The following is a 14,321-nucleotide window of genomic DNA, read 5'->3' on the forward strand; positions in this document are numbered from 1 at the left end:
AAAACACAGCCAACCTCTGGTGGGAGGAGTCACACATAAATCAAACAATTACAACACTGAATCATAACAGTATGATTACCCTGATTATGTTCAGTCATGTCTCGTTTCCCGCCTGTTTCCACTTCCCTGATTATCCTTGTGTATATATTGTCCAGTCCTTCCCTTTTGTCTTAGCATCTGTTTATCCACTGCATGTGTTCCCTGCCTGTTTCTGGATTCTTTTGCGTTTTTCCTTCAGAACTGTTGTGTTTTTTCTACACTGACATCAACCTGATAAGATTTGCATATTTGTTTACAACTAGTTACTACTGTTTCCATGTGCTGTATTTGGGTTATTTAACAATTACAGGCCCCAGTTTGTTAGTTAATTCCCTAATGTATTTACAACCTGGTTGTATGTCAGTAATTATGTTATTGTGCGATTTCACTGGTAGTCGCTGTAGTCAGTTGAGAATAGTTTAACTCTGGTTTTACTCTGGACCCGGCTCTCTTGAAGTTACTGAATGTCGTAGACGTTCTGTTGTTCCCAAGTCACTCACTTTTTTTTGTACTCGTAATGTGTTTATACGCCAATCTGCAGTTAATCATTAGTTAATATTAATTCCAGCTCTTTTCCATGCTGTCTCTTTTGTTCTGTCTCCCTCCCTAACAATGTGTCAGTGTAACATGTCATTTACGACAAACTATGCAGACGTTATTTTGAATAAGTTCAGAATTTCCCATTTTCTATACAAGACAATACTGTCCTGTGAAATTAACACAGCGCACAGCTATGTAGTACTGTGCTAATATGAATCCATCCATATATCCAATGTTTCAAACTGGATGATTAAACATGGTAAAGTCATTGGTTTTACAGTTCCACACATCCCATCAAAGGCTTCAAAAACAAGATTTCAGAAACCAGCTATGTCCACCTTTTATACTGTCTATGATCTGCACAACAACCATAACAGGACCAGAGAAGCAGGATCCTCATCTTTCAAGCTCTAGTTACTCTGGTCATGACTGCACAAAAATTACAGGCATTGAGTTGTAACATTCAGCTGGAGAGAAAAAGCTCATACTGCTGCATCATAATTACCACACTAACTGAAACAGAGTGGTTATTTATTTTCTCATCTACCTATATTTTACATCTTTAAATTGATACAAGTATCCGACTAATTTCAGGCTTGAGATACACACAAACAAATGATTGCATTAACTTGAGGAACAGGGCCTGAAAATCTGACCTTCAGAGCCAGTGAGATACTGCGAAAAAGATGAGACATGCAAAAGAATGGAAAAAATAGCTGAAAGTTGGCTCATTTCATTTTCCAGTTCTCCTGAATAAATCAAAGTTGGTTTAATAGAGAGGAACCTTGCTCTCAGATAGACATTTCAGGGGAAGATGTCCAGCGCCGAATTCCATTCTGTGCACAGGCAACGTCTCAGATGATAAAACCCCTCTCGGATGCCGTTGGGCCTTTTCATCACTCAGGTAACATAAATGCAATTTTTAGGGTGTTCTCAAGTCAAGAAGTTCAATTTCCCCCTCACTCCTCAGAAAACCTTCATCTAGCAAGAAATCAAGGGGGAGGTTTCTGTGTAGTTTGAAGCACTGTGGTTTGGACTGAGGCCAGGCTTTCCCCGAGGCCTCATCGATCTGGCACCAGACTCTGATCAGATGGGTTTTCATTCCATTTCATATTGTATTAAAAAGCAGAACATAATCCAGGGATCCTTTTGAGGCATCTTCTTTCATTTTTAAAGATTTAAACATGAATCATAACGATTTTCTAGGTAATGATTTTATTTCAAGTGTAGTGATGTTTAAAGCGGTATACTGCACATATATCTTTGTGCTTGTGCCGTGTAACAGAGGGTCAGAGGCATCAACTGAGATTTAGTGTGCCACCTGTTCCCAGTGGTTGGGTGGGTAGTTGCTGGCGAAGACCTGTGCTCTGCTGTGCACATCTCTGTAATAAAGCAGGCACTCAGGTATGAAATCTCTGCAATGAGAATAAATGTTGTGAATAAATTGTTGCTCGCATGTGTCACTTCATCACATGCCACCTCAACCCCATCTTCCTTCCACTCAGGGTCTATAATTTGATATGCCTGGGTCTTGATTACTATTTACAGTGTTGTCAAGGTGAGCAAAAGACTCAACATGGAGTGTAAACAGATTCACTGTCACCGCTTCTCTGAATCAGCTGCTGTTGACTTTATTTCCACTCACTGTTTCCTTCGCTCCCTTCATTCCCTCCCTCCTCCTTTCCTCATTCCCCACTGAAGATTGCAGTTGTCAGAGCTCCGCATTGCTTTCGGCATAGCAGTGATCGAACAGCAAACTGCATCACATTGGCTTACAGTAAATCATGTCAGAGTCTTTCTATGAATTTTGATTAAAGAAAGGAAATTATGCTTGGTATTGACAGGAGTGTGTTGTATGACAACATAAATTCTAAATGCAGACGGCGTCGGTAGTCGGGCACTACCTGTGTTGAAAGTCATTTCTTTCTTTCTTTTTTATGCATTTTCTGTCTCCATTTATCAAAAATCTTCACACGGTCAGTATGACAGAAGTCAGTGAGGGATATGTTGTGCATCATGTTCCACAGCTTTGACTTTTCTTCAACTTTCTTTCACATTCAACTAAACTGCAATTAAATTTTAAAGGAAACATAACTGCATCCACAGGGAAATATTCACAAATTTGAAATGTTGCAAATATGTTACTGCCAAACTGTCAGGCTCAGGAGGGACTCGGAGGCAGACCGTCACTTAAGTTCGTGATTTATTTACACACACAGACACCAGGTGCGAATATATACGGGTGAGGGGGCACAGGAAGAGGGTCTCCGGGGAACACAGGCACGGGAAGAAGAGGGCTAGGTACAAAATCCACTGAAGCTCAGGTAGCTCGGACTCCGGCTTTAGCTCACCAACGGCGGTCCTCAGGCTGGCGAGAATTCTGGCACAGAGAGGAAAGGCAGGTAAGTAGTGGCACGACAGAAACTCGAAAAACGGCTCAGATAGGTGATGACACTGACGAGTGTTACACAATAATCCAGCGAGGAAGCACTCTCAGCAGCCGCCTTAAGAAGTGGGTGAGATGATTGCTTGCAGGTGTCCGAGCCAGGGGCTGGAGCCGTCACGACTCCGCCCCGGTAGAGCGCAGTGCGCGGGAGGGGAGAGAGAGAGATGCAGCACAACAAAAACACTTGTAGCCATACAGAGTCAGCCGAGAAGGCACAGGGTCATGACACAAACCTTTTGTTTACTAGCAAATATAATAGTTTCATACAATGTCCTCTAATTCAATAGCATTAATTAATGGTTATGCTTAGCCACAAATCACAGACTCTAAAAAGAAATTGTTGTCCTCTTAAATATGATAATAGATCTCAATAATTTTGAACTGAAGATGTTTGGGAGGAAAAACTCTTGAGTTTTTTTTAAATAATTTTCTTAGCTCCATTTTTTTCTAGCACCCAAACCACTGAAAAGAACAGTTCACATGACTCTGTGATACTGAGATGCATTATACATAAAATGTTGCTGGACATTACCTCATGTTTGCTGTCTTTTCAATGTGTTTCATATCACTTAGAAGATTGATAATCTAAAAGAATATGGAAACTAAAGAGGTGGCTGGCTTTGATTGTCTTTGGCTTCACACTTGAACCCAGCGGTCCCAAACCCCCGGGCCGGTCCATGAGTTGTTTGGCACCGGGCCGCGAGAGTTGAGACTCAGGTGTGAAAATTATGATTTTCATGGTCTTTATCGTTATTTTTTATCGTTAACTCTGTGTCCCTGGGTCTTTTCCTGTGAGTTATGAATAAATCTTTTTTTTTTTATTGGTACCGGTACTGGATTTTTATTGTGGTATTTATCCACAACACCTTAAAGGCCGGTCCGTGAAAATATTGTCGGGCATAAACCGGTCCATGGTGCAAAAAAGGTTGGGGACCGCTGCTTTAACCCATAAAAAGAAATTCGAACATGTTAGTTTTGGGTATTCAACCGTGATTGAAACCCATCCAGGCCTGCCATAACAGGCTAATATTTAGTTTTTGGATATTAAGTCCTTTGTGTCTTTGGATTGCCCATAAATCACCAACAAAACCCTGCACTCTGTACTATGTTATGCATTTCAGACACACGTTTTTATAGTTCTATTGTCAAAATGGCTCATTTTACATTTGAATGCACAACACAAAATGACTGCGACTACACACAGTCTTTTTCAGGGGTCACCATAAATGCTTGAATTGAAGGGTTCTGGACTTAGATAAGTCACTGGATGTGAAGTGAAATGTCTTCAAGAAAGAAAGAAGTCCAGTCATCTGAGAACCTACACGACACTATTTCAGGGGTCACGTTTTCATCCAATTTATTTTTCATCTCTCAACTCTATATAGAAACTTTTTTTTCCCCTCCTGGAAGTGGAAAGTTTTCTGAGCACATCTAAATAAGATCGCTGAGATGGCCCAGGAAGTAAAAAAAAAAAAAAAATCCCAAATATATTGCAAGAGAGGACATGTGTGGGGTGAAATGCTGAAGATCTGACATCTGTAGGTTATCTTTGCAGGCATGAACCTGTTACCTGTCACTGAGAGAGAAAGTTTTCAGGTTGGGAGATAAATGCCGTCTGTGTTCTAGTCTGAGAGCTGTGAGATGCTGAGATGTGTAGGAAGTGTTGCTGTTGAGCTTTGGATGTAAGGATAAAATGCTGGTTAGAAAACATGAAGTCTACACATCAACTATTTAAAAACACTGTAAATGTGTGTTTTGGGCAGATTTTGATCAATTAATGTTGAATTGATAGTTTTCCAATGATGGATATGAGTGACCAGCTGAAAATCCAAAACTGGATTTTGACATATATGCTAGCAGCTTCAGGAAATAAAACACCAGCAAAACGCACCTGTTTTATATGTAAGTTAAACAGGTAAGCTAATTTTTTAAGGAGGAATAAATAAACTGAGTTTCTTTTTCTCATTACAGAAGATTTTTTCATTTGAGCCCTTAACTAAAATTTAAACAAATCCCCAAACAATTTAGTTTTTACCCATTTCCAGCTGTCTAAATGTCAGAATTGCTTCTTATCTAGCGTTAGTCATTTGGAGTATATACTGGGTATAAACCATTTCTCTATAACAAAACATAAATAGATTTTTTTTCTGTTCATTTATTTTGTTTTGAATTAGTTAGAAAAAACAACTTTAATTTGTCGCTGTCTATGTCTATGTCGCTGCTCCACACTGGGGTAATTGTGGGTACATGCCAATAAAAATATGAAGTCATGTTTACTGCAACTGCTCTTATTTTCCCTGGCTGTGCCTGGACATAAAAACAAACCTCCCACTTTGAAAATGTTACTTTATAACTGTGACTCTAGTAAAGGATAATTTACTGTACATGCATACTGTGTACTTCATTACCATATCTAAGAAACAACAACTGCAGCAACTCAGTCTCCACCCAGAATTATTATTATTATTGTTATTTATTTATTTATTTTTAAATAGAATACCTTAGGAAATTGTATTTGTGTCTCACCAAGTATATTCACAGTTTAAAAAAATGTGTTTTGGAAGTAAGTTTTTCTTTTGTCTCTTCCCAGGACCAGTAGCTGTAATCAGTGGTGAGGAAGACTCTGCTAGCCCTCTTCACCATGTCAACCACGGGATTATTACCCCCTGTACTCTGGATGCGAGTCCTGATGCGGTTGTCATAGGGATGACTCGTATTCCTGTAGTGGAGAACCCTCAGTACTTTAGACATGGACACAACTGCAACAAGCCAGCCACCCGTAAGTCCTTCCAGTGTATCTGACAGCAGTTTAAAGTGCCAGTATCGCCTCTGAAAAAAATCTTCTGCTCAATCTTCTGTAAAAGTCACAACATCAGCATCGAAGCAATGTTACTTTTTACATGGAGTCTGAATGAGTGCAGTCATATTGAGGAATAGATATGAACAAGGTTATAACATTCTGAGGAGATTTTATGTGTAGCATTGGCTAATTACCATAAAAGGCTAGGACACAATACTTATTTATGTTCAGCCTAACCTGACACTTCATTCAGAAGCAGCAGGTTTGATTGAAAAGAGAAACTGTGCTGGATTTTTGGATAACATCACAAGCAGAATAAAAATCTGAGCTCACAGAGCTGCATTGCATTCACACCGAAGATAAGATAAACCAGGCAACCGAAGAGGGACGCGAGGGTCTAATTCACATGTGCATCATACGCAGCTAGAGTCTCGCAGTTTATTTTAGATTCTTTTTAAACTAGTGCTGACAGGCCTTAAACAAGGCCTGACAGCATCCACACGGCCACCATTATGGTGATTCATGCGGCACATGTTTATAGTTGTTCCAAATGGCCAACCATGCAGCACTGTAGTGCAAAGGTAAAAACTGTCACCTCACGCGTTCTGGTTTGAATCTGGGGGCCACCTGCGGCCTTTCTGTGTGAAGTTTGCATGTTCTGCCTGTGCGTAGGTTGCTTTTCTCCTTGTACTTCAGCTTGCTCCCACAATCCAGAGATATGCATGTTAGGTTGACTGGTGAGTCCAAATTTGCAGTGTGATCACACCTCTAATAGACAATGTTTAACCCACATGCTGTGGGCACAGGTGACATGTGGGTTAAGGTTCTTTGCTTCTCTGAGTAAGAAACATCATTTTGGCATATTCCTCTATCATAGTGCTATCCCTCATTACTACCGGCTACCATTATTACAAATTATATTGCAGCGTTTTTCTAGGATCTGGCTAATTAAACTAAAACTGCAGGGCACGTATGAAGCAGACAGAGTGCCACAGCATGTTATGTAGTGTAAAGAAAAGAGCAGCATCTGGTCAGAGAGCCAGATATCAAACACCACATCTTTATGAGGCTCTATGAGGCTGTTGCACCTCCATTATAATTAGCTGTGTATCTTTTCAATGAGAATTGCTGAGGCCCTCGGGGCAAAGGTATAATTTAGATTCATCTAGAGAGTCGGCGTGATCATATGGTGTTTGCATCAGGTGGCATGGTGCCAGGCTTTTCATATAGGGCCTGTTTAGCAAAAGCCTCCTTCTGTATATCAGTGACTGCCGTTCCAATACCCTGAAAAAAAATATCACATGCTTTCCCTCGGGAGTCATGTTCCAGGTTGGAGAAAGACAACAGTACTTTAAGGCCTAATTACTCACAATTACATTGACTGCTCATGAGAATCAGCAGAAAACTACTGTGCCAACAGCGAGCCTCAGCCTAACGCCTGCTGCTTTTATTTGAAATGATACCATTTTATTTGAAGTCAAACCAACCAGATTTAGTTAGGAAGCAGGAGCTCTTCCTGTCTGACAGTCCCGTTCAGCACAGATTTACGTCATTTACAACTTGGTTCAAAATGGCTGCTGGACAGGCTAACAGAAGTTGACTTCTGACTTGCAGCCAATGAGAATGAAGGAAATCCCATTTAGAGGTGATAAATAAATGACTGGTCTTATGTATTATGAATTGCATGAATTGTTAATGTCTAGCCAGTGACTGATTTATAACATCTCACGCCTTGCACAGGAGAGCTGATCGGGAGCTAATGAATAAATGACAGTGGGCACAAATGAAACTTTCTCTCAATCACCGTGCACCTGGAATTGAAAGTCGCACCATGAATGAGCGCCATGACAGCTTCGACTTAGTCTTTACTGAATGTTCTTCCTCTCAGTGCGCAGTTCCCTTTGTTCTTTTTTCTTTTCTTTTTTAAAAAAATTTAATTCTGTGTGCATGCGTTAAAAAATAAAAAATAAACCGTAGGAAATGAACCCTGAATTCATCACAAGGTCATAATGGCCGCTGCTTCCTGCCATCGGCTACAAAAACAAAATGGATCCAAACGGTTTCTGCCTCCGCCGATCATTCGCTGAATATGAATGCATTCTTTACCCTGAGGACACAGGGAGGGGAAATGTCTCTGTGTATCCATGTCTATATTTGCAGCTAGTGTGTGTGTAGGTCTATGGGAGTGAAAATTAATGCATGGATCTGAATGTACACATACTCCTAGTGTGGTTTTTATGTACCAGGAATTTGCCGCATGTCACCTTAGTTTTCTACTTTCATCTGTATAATTGATGATTGATAAGCATCCCAAGTCAAGGGTCCCTTAGGTGCCCCCAAGGGCCTCCCAGGTCCAAATTGTCTACCTGGCCTCCTACCGACTTATTGTTTTGCACCTTCACTTGCCAACACAAGAGCTGCACTCAGCTCAGATACAGCATAGCTGCTTTCTGGTACTCGGCCACTAATCCATAATGTATTCATTCATTTACTTGAAAGCTTCTTATCCAGGAGAATAGCTTGCTGCCTGGGTGTCTCTGTCTCTGTCTCTCTTTCTGTCTTTCACACATACACACACATACATCCATAGTTCAGTCTAGCAATAGAGACGCTACCTAACACATACATAAATTTAACACACCCATACTTCTCCTTACCTGTGCCCATCAAGAGTACACTAATGTGCTGGTCAGTCCCAGCCTGCTTCTGCTACCTCTGGGTGATTTATAACGTCCCTTGCTGTCATGCTGTGTGCATTTTGAAATCAGCTCCAGCGATAACAATGAGGGGGAGGAACCGTATTTAGCTGTTGTTCTGGCTGCTGTGTGCCATTCTGGCTCCTGTTAAAACAGCTGCATTGAAGGGAAACTGCCTGCTGCAAAGCTTACACCAATGATTCCAGTGTGCCCTTACCAAATGTATTATTCATGAGTGTTTGATCTACAAGTCAAACCTGCCAAAAGAATATAAATATTGGCACCAATGGTTAAATAGTTCCAGTCACACTAAATAGAGCGCACCGTATCTTGGCTGTTTAGGCTGTGCCACCTGAGATCAGTGCTGCAATCAGTCCCTCGCTGCGGGAGGGAATTTGAAAAATGAACATTAACTTCATCACATTATAGTTGCCCTCTAGTTGAACCATCAACCTGTACACATGTAGAATTAAACACGCTGGAAAACACAGCTGTCATTCTCACACCAATTTAGAAACACGCTGCAGCATCATGCAGTTGGTTTATATTTCGGTTGAACTGGTGGCCTCTAGTTTTGCTGTGTTAAATGCGTGAGCCGTGACTGATGATGACGTTTGTTGAGATGAGCTTTTTTAGGGGGGGTTTCCACTGAAAAAGGCCAATCCTGGGGAAATGTAGCCGCATTAGGGAGATAAAGGCAGGAAAGGCAAAGGACAATTCTTTAGCCTAATGACAGATCTATATCTATCCAGATCCGCTGTCTCCCAGCAAGTGGCTTTGTTTTATCACCGAGCTTGCTATTTTAATTACAGATTTGTCACATCCCGCTGGCCAAAATTAGACAATAGCTTTTGATGTTGGAGAAGCATATAGCCTTTCATTATAACCATGTTATTAGGGATAGTACTTCTGGGCAGGTTTCGGACAAACCCTCACTCTGCCCCCTCTACATTTGTGCAGCAGAGACAAAATAATGCTCAAGGTGCTGTTTTTGAAGATCAAAATGTTTCCAGCAGGGACAAGGAGTGACTAATTTGGCAACTTGAAAGCGAAGCAAATGAATGGAAATGCAGCGCAGATTGATTGAAAGGCAGTTATCATGTTCCAAGGCTGCAATTCTATGAATTATAGTTTGAAACAGAACAGACCCACAGGCTAGACAGTTGTGAATTCAAACAACCTATTTAAGTGTCGTCGTCGTCCCAAAAGAAAAGTTCAAGATGATTTCCTTTCAGCTTCAACCTGGAAGGTTCTTTGCTGAACAAAATCTGAAATGATGCTTCTTCATGTCTGATAAAATTGAGTGAAAACTGTCTCCTGAAAGACAAAAACCTACAAGTAGATTTGCTGAAGATCTCACAAGGTTTTCGGTTGAGAAAACCAGAAAGAAATCTAAAACACACTTAAAATACAGAAATATTTATCCAGTTCTTTTTTTACTCCTGTTATTATAAATTGAAATTAATTGCTCGCAGCATTATAACTTGGGACATATACTGGAGTGTGAGAGTATTAAAGTACACCAACACTGATTTGTTTTCTGTATTAACACAGGAACATACAGCTGTGCATTTGAATTTAAATAACACATTCTTGTCAGTGTTGACAGGTCAGCACCATAATGAATAATTAATTCCCATCACAGAGGACCCAGCCCACAGCATTTCAGCTACAGAATAATACAAATCTAAATAACACCAATTTTCCCAAGCAAAGTTACATAAACGCGCTTTTCTGCTTTTATAATACAAACACAATTTATACTGTATCTATGGGGACTAACAGCTAAGGGTGGGTAACATGCCTCATCTCCTTCAGGATGTCAACTATAACTAGTTAAGACTTTTAAAGAAACTCCCATGAGCCGCAAGTGTTAAGAACTTAGTGCTTAAGTGCTTAAAGCGTAACATTTAATTCAGCAATAACAATAAGGCTGTGCTTAGGGAGAAGTTATTGTCAAAAGGAAATCAATCAGAATAAGCGTTATAGTATGGCACCACTGTTAAATATTAAATATGTAAATATATGCAGTACATCCATTAGTATATAAATAAGAATTTGTGTTAATTGTGTGATGCCTGCAAACAACAGCCATTTCCTTCTTTTGTGACTGTATTTTCATATATGAGTTAAATTAGGATTCATTTTTATTTCATTCTGGCCATATTGTATAAAAACACTGGACCATTGTCACCAATGTCCAGCTTCACTGTGTTTCTTTTTCCTGCTTTTTAATAAAACTCAACAACTCCTTCAGTATCACACTTAGCCTGTGAGTGTGTGAGCAGGTTCTGTGGTTCACACAGCACAGAAACAACCACAGCAGCTAGAAGAGTGACAGCACAATATGAGAAAAGATTACATAAAAGATGGCTATTGAATAACAGCATGGATACTAAAGCCAGGTTTAAAACACTAAATTTAGCATAGATATACACATATGCACAGATACATACACACAATGGCACACACACATAGAAAATGTGTCATTCAGCAAAGGTGGAGCATGGACAGGCTCTTGCTAACTGCATTTAACTACACAGCAAGCCATCTTTTTTGTCATTTAATGCCATTAAAATGCTCGATCTCCAAGGAGTCGAGAGGTCCGGCTAAGTGACTTGAATCAACTATTAGCTAAAGCTACCTGTGTTGCCATCCACCTGTCACTCACGACAAGTAATGCAAACTGTAGCTCTTAACAAGATTTGAATGACTAAGTTATAACAGATTCACACTCCATTAGTTGTTATGCAAGGAGAAATCAGCTATGGAGAAAACATTTTCATTTCTGTGGGGATTCACTCAGTTTTTGAGCCAGCCTCATGTGGCCACATGAGGAATTGCAGGTTGTTGGCACTTTGGGGTTGGTTTCGTTTTATTTGCTATCTTCTAATTTTGATTAATATGCCAAGATCCAGTCTCAGTCCCCTAGTTTTATCGATTTTTCATCCAGTCACATTGAAAGCCTGACTTCAGCAAGCTCAGCACCTGCTGCCACACCAAAAACAGTTCCTAGGTTCCAGTGAAACTAGGCTAGCAGTGATCTTGCCAGTATTTGATATGATTCAATCCAAAGTATTTGTCAAATAGCCCAAAAATTCTCATCACTCTTGCCCACTTTCCACAGCAATTAGCCAGGTGTATGGAGGTCTTTCATTCTTTGCACATCTACTTCTGGTATTTTTGAGTGAAGCCTTGCTCAAGGGGGCCTGTGTGCTCTTGGCTGACATGCTATTGGATGAAAAGGTGAGGGGGCGGCGCTGCTTTATTATGCTCTTTCATAACCGTCATTGAGAAATAAAAGTGACACTGGAAAAATACCATTATGAAACATAAACACATTTTTGAAAGAGGGCATGTGAAAAAATGTCTAATGAAATGAAAAGGTGCCCCAGTAAAACCTTGCTACTGTGAAAATAAGAATGATAAAATAACCTTTAAAAGAAAAAAATGCCAGCTTATTCCACGTGCTTGCTTCTAATCATTTCTGAACAAAGCTGGTGTCATCAGGATGATGTTATGGGTGATGCATTCTTTATTTTTGTCATGTGTAGGTGTTATTTCACATAAGCCAGAGTTTTCACTAATGCCAGGCAGCAGCAGCAGCAGCAGCAGCAAACACATAGGCCGGCAGTAAGCCAGCCACAGCAGGTTAGGAGTAGATACCCACAGAGAGTCAACAGTAAATGCGGGTGTTCATGTCACTGTTGCCCAACGATGCCAGCAGACACAGCCCCTATGTTGCAGTGAATTTAATGGCGTGAGCTTTTTGTATGCTATTAGCTGCTGGATGAGTGCCTCTCTTCTGACTGTTCACATCCTGCGGTGCACTTTTTGTAGGCAGACTAAACTACAGGTAAATTACAGTGGTCTCAGTGAAATGATCTCTATATTTATATTGTGATAAAATCTAGGAGGGCAGTAAATGAACAGAGGGGGATTTTTTTTCCAAGTGAGCGTGTTTGTGATAATATTTGTTTTTTATGCTAATGATTTGGACTGCAGTACTTATCAGAATATCGTAAAACATTTGCTTTTTATACATTTGAATTTAAATTTAAATTAATAGTGGTGTAACCCTATTATAGTTCCCATTTAGTTTTCTATAAGAAAAAGTTTTTATGAGTGGCAAAAACTCCTTAAAAGTAGCTTTATGGACAAAATAAATGAATGTGAAGCTGATGCCCGAAATGAGAATTTGTGTGGACATTCTCAGCATTTTTAATTAGGCCACCACTTCTCAATATTAGAAGCAGTCACTCTGCAGAGGATAGATTGTCAATGTCCAGTAGATGCACACTGATCAACCCACCGCACACTCAGGGACGCTAGTGAGATACAAAGAAATACTCAGTCTCCTGTGAGGCATAAACAGCCACATCAGTGCACAATGTTGGCAGTTGGAGTCAAACACACACGCACATACTGACACTGGAGAAAGTTGGCAGGTAGCTGTGGTGAAATGCATGCATGCACACAGACACACATGTGGGTACAGAACAAAGCCCTCCAAACATCTGTGCTCCTCCAGCAGCCTGACCTGACTAGCTGAGTAAATCTCAGCGCTGCATTGCCTCTCGGCCTCCAGGGAGAATGTTTGCTGGCGCTGAGGCCTCAGGTGAGCCAGGACAAATGAATGATGCTGAGCTGCAGGATGGAGATTTAATCTCAGGGCTTTTCAGCGTGCCACTCTGGGTAAATAGGCTACAGGATGCAGCCCGAGTCCGCCTGCAGAGGAAACTGAAGGTTAAAGTAACTTGTCCTCGCCACTATCAATAGGTGCACTCCATAATGGCACCTTCATTCCCATCAGTGGAGAGGAATGAGGTGGCTGGTAGCTATTTAGCGGCTGAGCAAAACAAACCAGATGAAATATTCACACCCAGAAAATAAGGAAGCAGGGACAACTATACAAATGAGGTGTTGTAGTATTTACTTTATTAATTTGTGCAGTTTTGTACACAGTCAGTTATCACAGTTCAGTGTGTGTACAAATCTAAAGTGAAAAGTTATTATTTTAAAGTTAAGTTAAACACAAAACAATAACAATTATATTGAAAGCGGCCTCCATCAATTACATATCATTATTTGGTATGGTGAGATAGAGGCAGATGACTCACTATGGAAACCCCTAAAGCAACGGTCCCCAACCTTTTTTGTGCCACGGACCGGTTTAATGTCAGACAATATTTTCATGGACCGGCCTTTAAGGTGTCGCAGATAAATACAACAAAATAAAATGATACGACCAAGACAAAAACTGTGGTATTTTTTAAATGTAATAATAAATATTTACAAAATTAAAAGTTTACACAACTTTTAATCGTGTAAAAGTTACAGAATTACATTCACTGTGTAATTGTGTAACTTTATTAGCAGCATCCTCCTGAAATGCACCAACAACATTGAGAGTAACATTCTACTTTCTGCCCGTTAATGCGCTCTGGTCACAACCAGACGGTTTCTTTGTGTTTCTTTATTTGTTTTTTATTGATACATTGTGGCACATTTTCAGTTCATTCTAGCAAAATATAACAATCCAATTATTTTGAGCAGCTTTAGATGCATGACTAGGTAAAACAGTTGTTAGTTTGACAATTAATGAGCTCTGGTTTAGTTAATTTGCATAATGACAGATATAGATATTAAGGTGATAAAACCGATAAAATAATATGAAAATGTTTCCAGTTTACACATGTGAGATATTATTTAATCATCTCACATCACAGCAAGTGATAAAATAAATAAAAAGATACAGTAACAATCTAACACAGTCTTCAGTGTGCTTTAGCTGCTTTAA

At 40.0% G+C, this 14,321-nt stretch overlaps 1 protein-coding gene across 2 annotated transcripts in view; it reads left to right on the forward strand.

Annotated features, from left to right (window-relative positions):
* Positions 1-14,321, forward strand: part of ntrk3b (neurotrophic tyrosine kinase, receptor, type 3b) — a 222,296-nt gene that overhangs the window by 164,044 nt on the left and 43,931 nt on the right. For both annotated transcript variants that reach the window (XM_005727560.2, XM_005727561.2), the window contains one exon: positions 5,616-5,804. In XM_005727560.2, the coding sequence (XP_005727617.1) occupies positions 5,616-5,804 (189 nt within the window). The remainder of the gene's footprint in view (positions 1-5,615; positions 5,805-14,321) is intronic.

This window comes from Pundamilia nyererei, unplaced genomic scaffold (genome assembly GCF_000239375.1).
Source record: "Pundamilia nyererei isolate P.nyererei 1_Seehausen unplaced genomic scaffold, PunNye1.0 scaffold00025, whole genome shotgun sequence".
NCBI lineage: Eukaryota > Metazoa > Chordata > Actinopteri > Cichliformes > Cichlidae > Pundamilia > Pundamilia nyererei.